The following is an 18,330-nucleotide window of genomic DNA, read 5'->3' as shown; positions in this document are numbered from 1 at the left end:
ACTATATCTTATAGCAGAATACCCAAGGCTGTGGAAATGGTAAAATATTCAGTCATAAAAATATTCCAGATGAAGATATCTATTCATTATCATATATTAAGCTTAAACATCACTTGAATATTACTGTAAACTTGTAAACCATCCCAGCTGATCTTTAGACCAGAGAACATGTGTTCCACCATTTATGTTCGAATGGAACTCTTTTGTGTTCTATTTATAGACACAGGTGATTTCCCAGATCATATCGGACATCGTTTTCTTTGACCTAATAATTTATTTACAATGTCTTTTACTACCTTTCTGTTCTGAACAAAAGTAATTTATCAACAAGAATGAAGTCTTTTACTTTATCTTCAAATAAAGATGGTAAGTTATTATTTGTGTGTTTAGTTTCGGGTGCTCTTTGCATGCACTGACATGTCATCTGTAGGAATAGACAAAATGTGGCGAAAACTTGTGTTCCAGTTACTTAATTTGCTGAAGAAAATTGAACACATAAAGTAGCAAAACATTTCACATGAATTATTACTTTTGAACACCATTTTGACACTCGGTCAAAGATTTATTTCCTTGAAAAAAGGTAGGGGCGCCCTTATTAGGTCAAATACGGTAAGTAGGAAGAGACTGGTGAATGTTATCATGTCATGAATTTGTTTAAAGTTTGTTTTACCAGAAATTATTTTATCAGGATTTTAAAATTGTTGTTAAACCGTGATTAGCCTAATCACCTTTTGAACAACTGGGCCCTGGTGTAATTGTATAGAGAGTAGTGGCTTCTAGTTTTGACAACGAAAATATTCTAAAATAACATAAATATATACCAATACTGATCTATGCTCTTTTAGTTTAAAGAAAACAATATACCAGGTAAGCACATCAGCATTATTATATACATGATTTTATTCTGTTAAATATTCTTATAGATATATACAATATTATCTACATAATTATATATTTGTTACAAATTTTAAAATTATATTAAAAATATAGTTCCAGTCATTCAATGAAGTTATAAATGCTGCTTTAGTGGACAATAATGTTTCCTTCATTTCCCCCCCAGAAAAATGATCATATAAACGAAGTAATCTTGCTGGACATAAGAACCAATGAAACAAGACACTTAAACCCACAATGCATTACAGCTGTAACCCCATGAAAGGAAATTCACATTAACAAGAGGCCCAGAGGCCTTAACGGTCATCTGACTCTAAATTAAAACCCTTATATTATTGTAGTATGCATTCTCTGTAGCAAGTATATAGTGGCACTGTTGGCCATGGTGGCCATCTTGGATTTCTGACCGGCCCAATAAATAATAACACTTGGTCTGGACCATCTAAGGATAATTTCTGGTAAGTTACAGCTGAATCCCACCGGTGGAATTTGAGAAGAAGTTTGAAATAGGTGTTGTTCAGGAAAACCATGATTGCGCAATCATGTTACAAAATGGCCGCCATTGCTGCCATGTCGAAGTTTTTACGAGGCCGAAAAATTAACAACACTTTGTTGGCCCTCCTTCCTTAACTTCCTCACCAATTTCCAGCTCAATGGCACCAGTGGAACTGGAGAAGAAGTTTAAAATGTGTTTTTTAAGATGGCGGATATGGCGGCCATCTTGGATTTCAGACCAATCTAAAAGAAACAACACTTGGTCGGGATCATCTCAGGAACATTTCAGGCAAGTTTCAGCCCAACAGCACTGGTGAAACTTGAGAAGAAGTTTAAAATGTGTTTTTCAAGATGGCGGCTATGGCGGCCATCTTGGATTTCGGACCGACCCGAAAAATAACAACACTTGGTCGGGATCATATCAGAATCATTACAGGCAAGTTTCAACTCAACAGCATTGGTGGAACTTGAGAAGAAGTTTAAAATGTGTTTTTCAAGATGGCGCTATGGCGGCCATCTTGGATTTCGGACCGACCCGAAAAATAACAACACTTGGTCGGGATCATATCAGAATCATTACAGGCAAGTTTCAGCTCAATAGCATTGGTGAAACTTGAGAAGAAGTTTAAAATGTGTTTTTCAAGATGGCGGCTATGGCGGCCATCTTGGATTTCGGACCGACTCGGAAAATAACAACACTTGGTCGGGATCATATCAGAATCATTACAGGCAAGTTTCAGCTCAATAGCATTGGTGGAACTTGAGAAGAAGTTTAAAATGTGTTTTTCAAGATGGCGGCTATGGCGGCCATCTTGGATTTCAGACCAATCTAAAAGAAACAGCACTTGGTCGGGATCATCTCAGGAACATTTCAGGCAAGTTTCAGCCCAACAGCACTGGTGAAACTTGAGAAGAAGTTTAAAATGTGTTTTTCAAGATGGCGGCTATGGCGGCCATCTTGGATTTCGGACCGACCCGAAAAATAACAACACTTGGTCGGGATCATATCAGAATCATTACAGGCAAGTTTCAGCTCAATAGCATTGGTGAAACTTGAGAAGAAGTTTAAAATGTGTTTTTCAAGATGGCAGCCATCTTGGATTTCGGACCGACCCGAAAAATAACAACACTTGGTCGGGATCATATCAGAATCATTACAGGCAAGTTTCAGCTCAATAGCATTGGTGGAACTTGAGAAGAAGTTTAAAATGTGTTTTTCAAGATGGCGGCTATGGCGGCCATCTTGGATTTCGGACCGACCCGAAAAATAACAACACTTAGTCGGGATCATATCAGAATCATTACAGGCAAGTTTCAGCTCAACAGCACTGGTGGAACTTGAGAAGAAGTTTAAAATGTGTTTTCAAGATGGCGGCTATGGCGGCCATCTTGGATTTCGGACCGACCCGAAAAATAACAACACTTGGTTGGGATCATCTCAGGATCATTTCAGGCAAGTTTCAGCTCAATAGCACTGGTGGAACTTGAGAAGAAGTTTAAAATGTGTTTTTCAAGATGGCGGCTATGGCGGCCATCTTGGATTTCGGACCGACCCGAAAAATAACAACACTTGGTCGGGATCATCTCAGGATCATTTCTGGCAAGTTTCAGCCCAACAGCTCTGGTGGAACTTGAGAGGAAATTTAAAATGTGTTTTCAAAATGGCGGCTATGGCGGCCATCTTGGATTTCGGACTGACCCGAAAAATAACAACACTTGGTCAGGACCATCCCAGCATCATTTCAGGCAAGTTGCAGCTCAATCCCACTGCTGGAATTTGAGAAGAAGTTTTAAATAGGTGTTGTTTAGAAGAACCATGATTGCGCAATCACTTTACAAAATGGCCGCCATGGCTGCCATGTCGAAGTTTTTACGGGGCCGAAAAATAACAACACTTTGTTGGCTTTCCTTCCTTAACATCCTCACCAATTTCCAGCTCAATGGCACCAGTGGAACTGGAGAAGAAGTTTAAAATGTGTTTTTCAAGATGGTTGCCATGGCAGCCATCTTGGATTTCTGACCGACCCGAAAAATAACAACACTTGGTCAGGACCATCCCAGCATCATTTCAGGCAAGTTGCAGCTCAATCCCACTGATGGAATTTGAGAAGAAGTTTTAAATAGGTGTTGTTCAGGAAAACCATGATTGCGCAATCATGTTACAAAATGGCCGCCATGGCTGCCATGTCGAAGTTTTTACGAGGCCGAAAAATTAACAACACTTTGTTGGCCCTCCTTCCTTAACATCCTCACCAATTTCCAGCTCAATGGCACCAGTGGAACTGGAGAAGAAGTTTAAAATGTGTTTTTCAAGATGGTTGCCATGGCGGCCATCTTGGATTTCTGACCGACCCGAAAAATAACAACACTTCCTCAGGACCAACTCAGGATCATTTCTGGTAAGTAAGAGCTGAATCCCACTGGTGGAATTTGAGAAGAAGTTTTAAATAGGTGTTGTTTAGAAGAACCATGATTGCGCAATCATTTTACAAAATGGCCGCCATGGCTGCCATGTCGAAGTTTTTACGGGGCCAAAAAATAACAACACTTTGTTGGCTCTCCTTCCTTAACATCCTCACCAATTTCCAGCTCAATGGCACCAGTGGAACTGGAAAAGAAGTTTAAAATGTGTTTTTCAAGATGGTTGCCATGGCGGCCATCTTGGATTTCTGACCGACCTGAAAAATAACAACACTTCCTCAGGACCATCCCAGGATCATTTCAGGCAAGTTTCAGCTCAATCTCACCAGTGGAACTTGAGAAGAAGTTTCAAATGTGTTTTCAAAATGGAGGCTGTGGCGGCCATCTTGTATTTCAGACTGACCCGAAAAATAACAACACTTGGTCAGGACCATCCCAGCATCATTTCAGGCAAGTTTCAACTCAATCCCACTGATGGAACTTGAGAAGAAGTTTGAAATGTGAAAAGTTTACGCACGGCGGACGGCGCACGGCGCACGGCGCACGACGACGGACGAAGCATGATGACTATAGGTCATCCTGACCCTTCGGGTCAGATGACCTAAAAAGTTTAAAGACCATCCACATGAAATGACGTCAAAGCCATTCCTACTGAAGTTAAGATCATTAACAATTATTAAAGTCCTTTCATTATTTTACAAATGATCTCGGTATCCTGTCAAACAAGAGGCCCAGGGGCCTTAACGGTCATCTGACTCTAAATTAAAACCCTTATATTATTGTAGTATGCATTCTCTGTAGCAAGTATATAGTGGCACTGTTGGCCATTGTGGCCATCTTGGAATTCTGACCAACCCAATAAATAACAACACTTGGTCTGGACCATCTAAGGATAATTTCTGGTAAGTTAAGAGCTGAATCCCACCGGTGGAATTTGAGAAGAAGTTTGAAATAGGTGTTGTTCAGGAAAACCATGATTGCGCAATCATGTTACAAAATGGCCGCCATTGCTGCCATGTCAAAGTTTTTACGAGACCGAAAAAATAACAACACTTTGTTGGCCCTCCTTCCTTAACATCCTCACCAATTTCCAGCTCAATGGCACCAGTGGAACTGGAGAAGAAGTTTAAAATGTGTTTTTCAAGATGGCTGCCATGGCGGCCATCTTGGATTTCAGACCAATCTAAAAAATAACAACACTTGGTCGGGATCATCTCAGGAACATTTCAGGTAAGTTTCAGCCCAACAGCACTGGTGTAACTTGAGAAGAAGTTTAAAATGTGTTTTTCAAGATGGTGGTTATGGCGGCCATCTTGGATTTCGGACCGACCCAAAAAATAACGAAAAATAACAACACTTGGTTGGGATCATATCAGGATCATTTCAGGCAAGTTTTAGCTCAATAGCACTGGTGGAACTTGAGAAGAAGTTTAAAATGTGTTTTTCAAGATGGCGGCCTCAGCGGCCATCTTGGATTACGGACCGACCGGAAAAATAACTACACTTGGTCGAGATCATATCAGGATCATTTCAGGCAAGTTTCAGCTCAATAGCACTGGTGGAACTTAAGAAGTTTAAAACGTGTTTTTCAAGATGGCGGCTATGGCGGCCATCTTGGATTACGGACCGACCGGAAAAATAACTACACTTGGTCGGGATCATATCAGGATCATTTCAGGCAAGTTTCAGCTCAATAGCACTGGTGGAACTTGAGAAGAAGTTTAAAATGTGTTTTTCAAGATGGTGGCTATGGCGGCCATCTTGGATTTCAGACCAATCTAAAAAATAACTACACTTGGTCGGGATCATATCAGGATCATTTCAGGCAAGTTTCAGCTCAATAGCACTGGTGGAACTTGAGAAGAAGTTTAAAATGTGTTTTTCAAGATGGCGGCTATGGCGGCCATCTTGGATTTCGGACCGACCCGAAAAATAACAACACTTGGTCGGGATCATATCAGGATCATTTCAGGCAAGTTTCAGCTCAATAGCACTGGTGGAACTTGAGAAGAAGTTTAAAATGCGTTTTTCAAGATGTCGGCTATGGTGGCCATCTTGGATTTTGGACCGACCCGAAAAATAACAACACTTGGTCGGGATCATATCAGGATCATTTCAGGCAAGTTTCAGCTCAATAGCACTGGTGAAACTTGAGAAGAAGTTTTAAATGTGTTTTTCAAGATGGCGGCTATGGCGGCCATCTTGGATTTCGGACCGACCCGAAAAATAACAACACTTGGTCGGGATCATTTCAGGATCATTTCTGGCAAGTTTCAGCCCAACAGCACTGGTGGAACTTGAGAAGAAGTTTAAAATGTGTTTTCAAAATGGCGGCTTTGGCGGCCATCTTGGATTTCGGACCAACCCGAAAAATAACAACACTTGGTCAGGACCATCTCAGGATCATTTCTGGCAAGTTTCATCTTAATCCCACTGGTGGAACTTGAGAAGAAGATTGAAATGTGAAAAGTTTACGGACGGCGGACGGCGGACGGCGCACGACGCACGGCGCACGGCGCACGGCGGACGACGACGGACGAAGCATGATGGCTATAGGTCATCCTGACCCTTCGGGTCAGATGACCTAATAAAAGGCATAATTCAGTAATGCTTTCTAAGTATACATGTTAGATTCATGACTGACTGATACAGATAAAATGCTTGTGACAACACTTTACTTAATGTTTATATTCAAATATACAACTTGGAAATTACACCACATTATTATCACTATTGTAGGAAAACAATTTCAGACATGTCACAAGAAATGTTGGGAATTGCTGTTTTCAAATGCCTTTTCAATGTTTTCAAATATTTTGCATTGCTCTGTTGTGGAAGAGGCAAGGGCTATGACGTTGCTGTAGCATAAACTTTTGAATATTTTGGCTGTTCGGACATGTTCTTCTGTTTAAGTTTTTTGGCCCACTGTGACTTGTCTCGAGTCTGTAACAAAAGAAAAACTTAACTGATTACTGTTCCTACACTCTACATTCATCAAAGACATCAAAGATTCTAGCTTCCGGACATTATCAGAGGTCCAACCTTAAGGACAAGTTTGAGGGTATTACCAGAGATCCAAGTTTGAGGGCATTACCAGAGATCCCAAGTTTGAGGGTATTACCAGAGATCCAAGTTTGAGGGCATTACCAGAGATTGAAGTTTGAGGGCATTACCAGAGATTGAAGTTTGAGAGCATTATCAGAAATTTAAGTTTGAGGACATCATCAGAGATCCAAGTTTGAGGACATCATCAGAAATCCAAGTTTGAGGACATCATCAGTGATCAAAGTTTGAAGACATTATCAGAGATTGAAGTTTGAGGACATCATCAGAGATCAAAGTTTGAAGACATTATCAAAGATTGAAGTTTGAATATATTAAACAGACTAAGAACACAATAAACACATTACCAGTGAAATAGATCCAGGCTTGAGAATATTTGGGTCATCCTGTGGCTCAAACATGTTGTGTGGAGCAAAGACAGTTGAAGGCTTAGGCTTGGCAGTGTCCCGTGGGACAACGGATGGTTTCTTAGTTCCTGACTGATGCTTTGACAAGTTCATCACAACTTGCTTCATGACGGACATTTCCTGGAAAAGAACCATGAAATTACTACATGCAACAAATTTACTTAATTTTTCCATCACATACACTTCAGAGATAGACAACCTCATTTTTGAGTGACAGAAAACCTTCAGTTCAAATGAATACTGTGCTACAGACTATTGTTAGTGCATCTACTTTTTTCAATTGGAAATCTCTTTATCTTTTTCTTTGTTATTTTGAGATGATTGTACTTTGGCAATACTTGCCGATGCTAGATGAATCACTATTATATTTTCACCCCAACTTCTTTTTCCAAGAAAACATTTGTTACAAACTTATTGGATTACAAACCTCTTTCTGGTTCAGAAGTCGCTCCAAATCAAGAGACATCTGATTCTTAGTCCTAACAATATCTTCCCTCTCCTTCTCCAAAGCTCTGTAATTAAACATCAAAGTCTTATAAGGTGAAGGAAAATGTAACTTTATATAGTGCTGTTGTAAAATTTCACATAGGTTATAATTCATATTTGTCCATATTTGTCCCAGTTGCAACTAGTTCACATATATTAAATTTCACACAATCACACCTTATAGATATTCTGCAGTAAACACTTTTATACATTTGTTTGTAGATATAAATATTCCATGGATGATTTTTCATGCTTTATTTAACGACTACATATATATTTTATATCTAAGTTAAATCGCCTCTATTATTTCCTAGTATACAGTACTATAGAGATATAAACAGTTTCCACATCTATCAGTACTTACTCCTTGTCATGTTCCAGACTGTTGATGTATTCCTTCTGTTTCTGAAGGCTGGCGTCCCTCTGTCGTATGCTCTCAATCAGATAGTTATATGGCTGCTGTGCTTGGTCCAGTAAGGAGTTACTACTCTTTAGCTGAAAACACATACAGTTACATGGTCATTGTCCATACAAATTCATTCACTAATATCAGTTTTAAATTAAATCTTTAAAAAAAATCCCAAATCAGAAGAACTAAGTGGAACACTAAATGTCCCAATAAACTGTAATTTACAAGTATGACCCATTACCTCCTCTGCCAGCTGCTTTATCTTGCTCTTCTCTCTATCCACATCCTTCTTTAAGTTAGTGTTGATTTTCTCCAACTGAAGGACCCGCCTAGCTAGATGCACACTGAAGCACAATGAAACAAGATATTTAAAGTATGTACACATAGAAATAAATCAAGACCTTTAAATGGTCAGAATACTTTAACAAAACAAACAATAAATTGGAAGCCCTGTACTGGTCGATATTACCAAGGCACAGACACCTCCACCATCATCAATTACAGGGAGGTGACACCCTTCCACCATTTTTGGTTACAGGCAGGTGACACCCTTCCAACCTCTTGGTTACAGGGAAGTGACACCCTTCCACCATAATTGGTTACAGGGAGGTGACAACCTTCCACCATCATTGGTTACAGGGAGGTGACAACCTTCCACCATTTTTGGTTATAGTGAGGTGACACCCTTCCACCATAATTTATTACAGGGAGGTGACACCCTTCCACCATTTTTGGTTATAGTGAGGTGACACCCTTCCACCATTTTTGGTTATAGTGAGGTGACACCCTTCCACCATTTTTGGTTATAGTGAGGTGACACCCTTCCACCATTTTTGGTTACAGGGAGGCGACACCCTTCCACCATCATTTATTACAGGGAGGTGACACCCACCATTTTTGGTTACAGGGAGGTGTCACCCACCATAATTTGTTACAGGGAGGTGACATCTTTCCACCATCATTGGTTACAGGGAGGTGACAACCTTCCACCATCATTGGTTACAGGGAGGTGACACCCTTCCACCGTATTTGGTTACAGGGAGGTGACACCCTTCCACCATTTTTGGTGATAGTGAGGTGACACCCTTCCACCATTTTTGGTTATAGTGAGGTGACACCCTTCCACCATCATTTATTACAGGGAAGTGACACCCTTCCACCATCATTGGTTACAGGGAGGTGACACCCTTCCACCATATTTGGTTACAGGGAGGCGACAACCTTCCACCATATTTGGTTACAGGGAGGTGACACCCTTCCACCATTTTTGGTTACAGGGAGGTGACACCCTTCCACCATCATTGGTTACAGGGAGGTGACACCCTTCCACCATCATTGGTTACAGGGAGGTGACACCCTTCCACCATCATTGGTTACAGGGAGGTGACACCCTTCCACCATATTTGGTTATAGGGAGATGACACCAACCATAAATATGCCAAGTATATTATCGTCTTCCTACATAGGCTGGTATGAAGTATGTCATTCTTTCCATATTTTTCCTTTACATTACCTATATATCCTTTGCTTAGATACCCACCTCTGCTGCAGTCTCCTCTTGGCTGTACTAGGCATATTAGCTCCATATCCATAAGAAAATAGCACCTTCTCTGCCTCCTGTTCATCGTCCACTACAAAATACAGTCATCAGGTTACTCTCTGTACATCTAAGCTATTACATGACCTGACAGTTTATATAACACTGGCAGTTTACACAACCTTGACAGTTTATATAACTTTGACAATTCATACAACCTTGACAGTTTATATGACCTTGACAGTTTAAATGACCTTATGACCTTGACAGTTTAAATGACCTTAACAGTTTATATGACATTGACAGTTTAAATGACCTTGACAGTTTATATGACCTTGACATTATACACAACCTTGACTTTACCTTCTGCAGCCTGCATGACCACATCATCCAGCTCTTTCTCAATCTTCTCATAAGCTATCAGTTTTGATTGTTTATCCGAGATCTCTGATTCCAGTTCTAGGATGCGTTTGTCCATACCACCCTGAAGGCTGTAATATTCCTTGGTCAATACCTGAAAAACATAAAAGATAACAATGAGTTAAGAATCTGCTCTACTTCTAGTTTCTCCACAGAAAACCTTGAAAGTCACAGTACTCCTTTGTTGTCAACAAAATGATGAATTGCTCAAAACATTTTAAAACCAATATGATAATTATTTCTTATCCAAACTTGTAATTGACATAAATAACTTCTGAAGAACAAGTACACATTCTGTGATGATGTCATTAAATATATTTCCTGTAAATTGATAGATTTATTTGCAAGTGCCAAAAGCAAATCAATACCTCATTTTTCTTCTGAAGTTTCTCCACATCTAGTTGACTCTCGGTCAGGTTACGCACAGCCTGTTCGTGTACCATTTGAGTTCTCTCTGCCTCAAAACCCTTCAACTTCACCTCATTCTTCAGCTCAGAAAGTCGAGAATCTCCACTCATCTGCAGCTGTCTGAATCTGAATATCATAGAAAATGTAGCCTTGTTTAGTAATACATGTAGACTTTTTTTCATTTTGTTTTTTATGAGTCTGATCATCCTTACTTAAATATTAAGGTACATACAGTGTTTGGAGACTACATAAAGAGATATTAAAGAAGTAACTTATTAAAGCAGTTTTTGGGTACACTAATTTATCATTGTGTAATTCTATTTAGTAATGTGTTAAAATTTAAGTGCACCTGCCACCAGAATAGGTACATTCACAGTATTGATTTAATGTATTAATACACTGTACTAGGAAAATGTATTTTCATTGCTTCATCTTAAACCATGTTTCTTAATGTTTGCACAACTTAAAATATCTTTGCTTTAAGCTGAAAACAATCATGATACAATTTAATTTGAACAAGATCATGAAGAACCGTTTACACAGTAGCTATAAACAATATATGAAAATGTCATTATATAGTGTACAAGGTCAAATGAGAATACAGTACAGTTTGTGTTTCCTGGGTAAACATTTATCTCAACTTCCCGAGACATTGAGATGTCTGTCGATAACTTACTCGGTCAATAGCTGGTCGTACTTTGTTGATGTTTCTCTCTCTGCCGCCTGAGCTCTATCCCGCTCCGAAATGGCCATTTCTCTTGCCTCTCGTAGGTTCCTGGAGAGAAAATCCTTTATCGATAATCCAAAACACAGACAAGCGGTCATAGTGCTGAATCAGTATATCTAACTGAAAAATATTCTTTTAATGACATACTTATTTTACAATGAAACTTCAACAATGTTATTTCTAAATTTAGATTAAATGACTCAGATGTAGATTGAAAATGACTATATCTGAATGATTTTTACTTGAACTTTATAAAGTTTTGCTAAAATAGTGTGGGACGGGCTAAGATGATAAAAATATCTCAAAATAGTGTGGGACGGGCTAAGATGATAAAAATATCTCAGACTGGTCAGGACATTTTGGAATTAGAATCAGCTGCTGGTCAGCAATAATACAAGAAAATCAAAAGTTCTAAGGTTGGTCAATACCCGACTGTCATATCATCTCATCTGGTAATTGTCACCATGCTTCACCAAAATATAGGTGTAGATGGTTTTACAAAGTAGATTTGATCTGTGAGGGGGAGCCGAATTGCAAAAATGTTGAAAGAGGAGAATGAATAGGTGGCTAAGCTAACTATCACTAGCATAGCAAATTTGTGTATCTTTTATTTAATATATAAATTGAATTATACACTGTAGAACTTGCATCAGCAGATATCATAGTAATACACTTTCTAGGTCCAGTAAAAGATAACCATCTCTGACCTCGTTCATAAGCCTCTGATGCACTCGTTACTCACCTATTCTCACGCTCATACATCTCCCGTGTACTTGTCCTTAGTCTGTCTATCTCAGCATTTGTCCGTGTCCTAATTTGTTCCAATTCATCCTTCAGTTTGTTTTCATACTCTGTTTTATACTGATCTCTGAGGAATAATGAAAAATAATGTACCGTGTCTATTTTAGAAAGCACAGTCATGATTATATGAGAGGCGTTTTATTTCAAAAACATTTTTCACTTGATCTTATTTTTCTTGTAAAATCTTTTCACACATTGTATCAATAACTTGCACCCAAGGAGTAAAAACAATCATGAACCATGTATTTGTAACATTTTTTCTTAACATATTCAATTAAAAGTGTACATGTCATTATCAAGAAATCAACTAACAATACAAGGTCAAGATTTCAACATCAGTATGGCTTTACCTGGAGCTGACATATTTTTCATACATGTCTTCACGGGATCTTTTGGCATCTTCTAGATTGAGGGCGCTCTGTTGAGCCTTCTCCTCGGCGAAGGTGATTCGGTTAGACAGGTCGGACACCTGTTTGGTGAGGTACTCCTTGTCTTGTTTGAGAAGTGACAGGGACTGTTTGGCTGCTGTACACTGACAAAACAAAAACGTATCGGTCACAATAGAAAGTATGTATCTTCAAACTCATCTAACATGAAAGTACTCTATTCGCATTTATTTTTTGTATGTATCAGCATAAAGGTATGCAAGTATGTGTGTACACATTTAATATCAGTAAACCCACAGGTGACAAGTTAGGTATTTATAATACTGGTAACATTTTCTGTCATATTTTCCATCTTCAACTTTTTTACTCTACACTAACTTGTCATAAAAGTGAAGTCGATAATGAGAGGGTGATTTAAGCTTGGAACTCAGCAGAGGTACCATAGAAAGATAGTTTACTAGCTAGGAAAATGGTTTATTTTTAATTAGAAGGATTCGAGATTAAGACACACCTGTAGGTTAAGACACACCTGTAGGTTAACACTTAATTAGCTCTAAAGTCAGAGGTATCACTATCGCATGACAGACTGTAATTTGTAATTAAAGAAATAACTACAGTATACACAAATTGTAATTTGCATTTGGTGACATCACAACCTAGATTTTATGGACTGAAACTTACAATTGGTGGCCAACAAACAAATACATTTTCTCTGTTTGCATCTCACCATTATATACTGTGGGGTTGTATGACTAATGACTGATTTGGTAGAATAACATATCACCTATATCATACTGTTGGGTATAGTGACCACCAACTGGTTTGGTAGAACATGTCACCTATATTATACTTTGGGGTATATTGACTGGTTTGGTAGAACAACATGTCACCTATATATTATACTGTTGGGTATAGTGACCACCAACTGGTTTGGTAGAACATGTCACCTATATTATACTGTGGGGTATATTGACCACCGACTGGTTTGGTAGAACAACATATCACCTATATCATACTGTGGGGTATAGTGACTGGTTTGGTAGAACATGTCACCTATATTATACTGTGGGGTATAGTGACTGATTTGGTAGAACAACATATCACCTATATTATACTGTGGGGTATAGTGACTGGTTTGGTATACGTAGAACAACATATCACCTATATTATACTGTGGGGTATATTGACCACTGACTGGTTTGGTAGAACAACATATCACCTATATTATACTGTGGGGTATAGTGACCACTGACTGGTTTGGTAGAACAACATATCACCTATATTATACTGTGGGGTATAGTGATTGGTTTGGTATACGTAGAACAACATGTCACCTACATCACTATAAAGGTCATCTCTCTCCTTCTGTAGACTTTTATGAGCTCCATCCAGGACTGACAACTGTCGCTGTAAATCCAGGATGTCTGACTCCATGTTGTCTCTGTCTCTGGAAACAAATGCACGCTCAGTAAGATCTTCAGTTGATTTTCAGATATGACCGAGATACCCTGTGCCTATGTATGCCGATCAATGAGGAGTCAAGAGACATGTATAATACCTGCGTAGTTGTCATTTTCAGGCTATACTTACATATTGTAACAAAATAATCTTGAAAACAAAATCTTCATAAATTGTAGGTCAGACATGAAAATATACCTTTTTTGGTCTTATACCCATATGATCCTGCAATAATTAAAGTTCTTTTTATGTCTGTATAACATCTACTATAAATTTTAAGGTCAATTTCCATTACAATAAGAGTGAAGGCATATGTAGATTCCCTTTGCTTAGTTGTTCCTTATTTGGAGTAAGAGGTCAAAATATAGGTCACAATTACTAAGGCAAAGTTTACAGCATGCCACCATTTCCTCAAAGCAGGGTAAATATAAATTATGTATCCTCATATCTGTCATCAGTTTTATTTGTTTATATAAGTGCTAACAAAATGAAATAATACTTTATACATCTGTATCAAATAAATATATACTGTATAGATTTTTTGAGTCTGAAGCTCAGAATAATTGACTACTTAAGATACATTAGATTAGCATATTCTTACCCTTTCACCCTGTCGTAGTTCTCCACACGGTAATTATCGACCTTTACTTGTGATTTAGTGTCTGCATATTCCATGGATACTTTCTGATGTTTTACACGCAATTCACCATGACTCTGACGTTCCTCATCAAGTTTCTGAAAATTAAAGAAAATTTAACTTATCATTCCACTACCCAACTATCACCCTCCTTCCACCCTTCATCTACTACCCAACTATCACCTTCCTTCCACCCCTCATTTACTACCCTACTATCGTCCTCCTTCCACCACTCCTCTACTACCCAACTATCACCCTCCTTCCACCCCTCCTCTACTACCCAACTATCGCCCTCCTTCCACCCCTCCTCTACTACCCAACTATCACCCTCCTTCCACCCCTCCTCTACTTCCTTGCTAATGCCTTCCTTCCATCCCTCCTCTACTTCCCAACTATTACCCTCCTTCCACCCCTCCTCTACTACCCTACTATCGCCCTCCTTCCACCCCTCCCCTACTACCGCCCCTCCTTCCACCCTACTATCGCCAACCTTCCACCCCTCTTCTACCCATCTATCACCCTCCTTCCACCCCTCCTCTACTATCCTACCACCCACCTCTACTACCCTACTTTCGCCCACCTTCCACCCTACTATCGCCCACCTTCCACCCCTCTCTTCCACCCATCTATCGCCCTCCTTCCACCCCTCCTCTACTACCCTACTATCGCCCTCATTCCACCCACCTCCAATAATTGACTACTTAAGATACATTAGATTAGCATATCCTTACCCTTTCACCCTGTCGTAGTTCTCCACACGGTAATTATCGACCTTTACTTGTGATTTAGTATCTGCATATTCCATAGATATTTTCTGATGTTTTACACGCAATTCACCATGACTCTGACGTTCCTCATCAAGTTTCTGAAAATTAAAGAAAATTAAACTTATCATTCCACTAACCAATTATCACCCTCCTTCCACCCTTCATCTACTAGTCTACCCTACTATCACCCCTCCTCTACTACCCTACTATTGTCCTCCTTCCATCCCTCCTCTACTATCCTACTGCCCTCATTCCACCCACCTCTTACTACCATTCTATCACCTTCCTTCCACCCCTCCCCTATACTACCCTACTATCACCCTCATTCCACCAACCTCTACTATCCTACTATTGTCCTCCTTCCATCCCTCCTCTACTATCCTATCACCCTTCTTCCATCCCTCCTCTACTGCCCTACTATCGTCCTCATTCCACCTACCTCTACTGCCCTACTATCGTCCTCATTCCACCTACCTCTACTACCCTACTATCGCCTTCCTACCACCCCTCCTCTACTACATATATCCTACTATCGCCCTCCTTCCACCCCTCCTCTACTACCAATTGTTGTCTACTTTCCTTTTAGCCTACCATCACCCTGCATCACCCCCTATAAACTCCTCCCCTGTTCCTTTATTTACCACTACATTTTTACTCTACATCTTTCTTCCAACCTACCTATCCCACCTCTACCACCAACCCCTAATTTCACATCTTTCTTCCATCCTATAACTATCCCACCTCTACCATGGCCACCAACCCCTAATTTCACCTTTCCACAAATTTCAAAATACCACAACCCTTTCTATTGACCAACCACAACCCTTCAACCAACCTTCTACTGTAATTATCACCAATCTATATCCATCATAATGATTATAACACCTTTCTATCACTTCTTCATTACACAAACTTTTTCACACAGTCTAACATCAGATAAATAACCCTACCTCACGTAGTTCCACTACGTCTTTGGAATATGCGTTGGTCTCCTCCTCCAATGTCTTGTTCCTTAATCGCAACTGATCGATTTCTGTACTCAGTGGACGTACTGCTTCATACAAACGCATCTACATATGCAAAACATGAAATGATAACGTTTTTATTGCATTTGGTATATAAATATATTGCTTTTATTAGTCATAATTTAAAAATTGCTACCTTGCCAGGGTTTAGCCAAAAAACGGTGCAATTTCTTATTCTTTTTTAAAATTACCAATTATCAATTGACTAGCTACTATATAGCAGATTACATGTGACCTACATTACATATAAATGAATGTACAAACCTGCCTATCAACATTGTGCATCTTGTAAAATAATATGTAATATATTGAAGTACTAAAAAATGTATACATTACACATTTGTAAAATTTCTGAAGTGCAACAGAAAATTTTGTAAGCCCATACCGCAACAAAATCTCTCAAAGATACATCTTCTTCACTTTGACTGCGCAGCTCATAATATTTATCTTCAGATACGTCCAAATCTTTCAATGTCCTTCTGACATTTCCAGCTTTTTCTTGTAACCTTTCATTTGTTGATTCTAAATGCTTTTGTCTTTGTCTAACATCTTCTAATTCACTTTTAATTAATTCCTGCCTTCTTCTCGCATCCTGCTCCTGTATGCTTAATTGTGATTCTAAACGTGCCGTCAAAATTTGCTTTTCATGCAAAGCATCATGGAGTTTCTCTTCAAGTTCTTCCACTTTTTGTAACGATTGCGCTTTCATGTTTTCCATATTTAAATTCTTTTGTGAAAGTTCTATTCTAAGTAATTGAAGATCATGTGTTAACTGTTTCTTTTCTATCAATTGTCGAGTGATTTTTGTTTTTCTCTCTCGCCTGTCGACATCTCGGTCCGGTGAAAGAGTCAAATCGGTTGGAGCGGTTGTTTCTAGTCCACTCAACTCGTCCGATTCGATTTCATCGAACGTTTTGGATAAATCGTTCGCAGCCATTTCTAATACTAGTTATCTCCTGAAACGAATACCAGCTGCTGATCACTTGAAATTCACGGTTGACGTTTAAAATCGAGAGCCATTTCCAAATTTCTCTTTTCTTGTTTATAGTCTGAGTCTCAGTATGTCTTAGGTAAACTCTAACGTTATGAACGATCAAATCAAACGCACTGATGACAGGGACTCTTCGTGTTCAAACTTGTTCAACTTCCGCGGAAAAACTAACTAAAGGGAAATAACTCGTACTTTCGTATAATCATTGTTGAAATCAGACATACATATCTTTTTTTTTAGGTCCAGTTGTTTAACACGAATAGATTTTTTTTATATATCACTGCGTTTAAAAAAGTAAATTCCCTGAAGGAATCCACACAGAATAACTCTGGCACAAGTTAAATAATTGCCAACAATGTCAACAATCCATATATTTCAAACAGCTTTTTTAAAATAACAACTTAACCACCCATCCTTCCATAAATATTTTGAGTTTTCCTCCAAAAAAAATGACTAAATAGCGCCCAAAACAATATTTTCTGTACAGGGCCGCTTTTGTATATCAGTTTGACCAATTATACCAATTTGCTCTTTCAGGAGAGTCTTGACAAAGAATTTCAAGGCCTGTATTAACATCTCATTCTGCATTAGGACAACTCTGTCTTAATTCAATACATTTGTATTAAAAAACAAAAGAAAAACAACAACTCATTTTTGCCCTGGTTTTGCATTTCCCCTTTTGCTCATAGCAAAGGCACAACTGTTAACTCTTGTCAACAATGATTACAAATACGACCACCCATTTATTAGCAAGTGATTTTTGTATAAGATTAGTATCATAATGTTTTGTCAATGTGGCATTGTAATAATGATAAAGATTAACAATGTCAGTACTGAAGTCAAAGCCAATGACAGAGAAACATTACTTAATAACAACACTATGTACAATTCACAAGTGTCCTTTTTATGCAGGGCAAGTTAATTTGGAGGGGACACTTAACTAACATCGACCTTGAGATAACAATTTTGATAATTTGATAAGCAATTGTAATAATGCA

General features: G+C 38.7%; 1 protein-coding gene across 1 annotated transcript; it reads right to left on the bottom strand.

The window, feature by feature from the left end:
* Nucleotides 1-6,394: 6,394 nt before the first annotated feature.
* LOC117329488 (progesterone-induced-blocking factor 1-like) lies at nt 6,395-17,404 on the bottom strand. The gene is made up of 15 exons (XM_033887450.1): nt 16,727-17,404; nt 16,267-16,386; nt 15,281-15,414; nt 13,793-13,901; nt 12,419-12,600; nt 12,010-12,135; nt 11,217-11,315; nt 10,501-10,666; nt 10,076-10,226; nt 9,716-9,806; nt 8,417-8,519; nt 8,131-8,261; nt 7,708-7,792; nt 7,221-7,400; nt 6,395-6,753 (listed from the first exon to the last, which is right to left on the bottom strand). Exons 1-15 carry the CDS (start codon nt 17,276-17,278, stop codon nt 6,658-6,660), a joined length of 2,325 nt encoding a protein of 774 aa, XP_033743341.1. The 5' UTR covers nt 17,279-17,404; the 3' UTR covers nt 6,395-6,657.
* Between the last annotated feature and the right edge of the window lie 926 nt (nt 17,405-18,330).

This window comes from Pecten maximus, chromosome 6, assembly GCF_902652985.1.
Source record: "Pecten maximus chromosome 6, xPecMax1.1, whole genome shotgun sequence".
In the NCBI taxonomy this organism is placed as follows: domain Eukaryota; kingdom Metazoa; phylum Mollusca; class Bivalvia; order Pectinida; family Pectinidae; genus Pecten; species Pecten maximus.
The sequence above is the reverse complement of the archived record's forward strand: the minus strand, read 5'-3'. Positions and strand labels throughout refer to the sequence as shown.

Coding starts and splice junctions, on each gene's coding strand:
- LOC117329488 (XM_033887450.1), bottom strand. CDS start 17,278: ATGGCTGCGAACGATTTATCCAAAACGTTCGATGAAATCGAATCGGAC. Junction 16,387..16,726: donor CTTTGAGAGATTTTGTTGCG/GTATGGGCTTAC, acceptor TTGCATATGTAG/ATGCGTTTGTATGAAGCAGT. Junction 6,754..7,220: donor AGCCTGGATCTATTTCACTG/GTAATGTGTTTA, acceptor CTTTTGTTACAG/ACTCGAGACAAGTCACAGTG.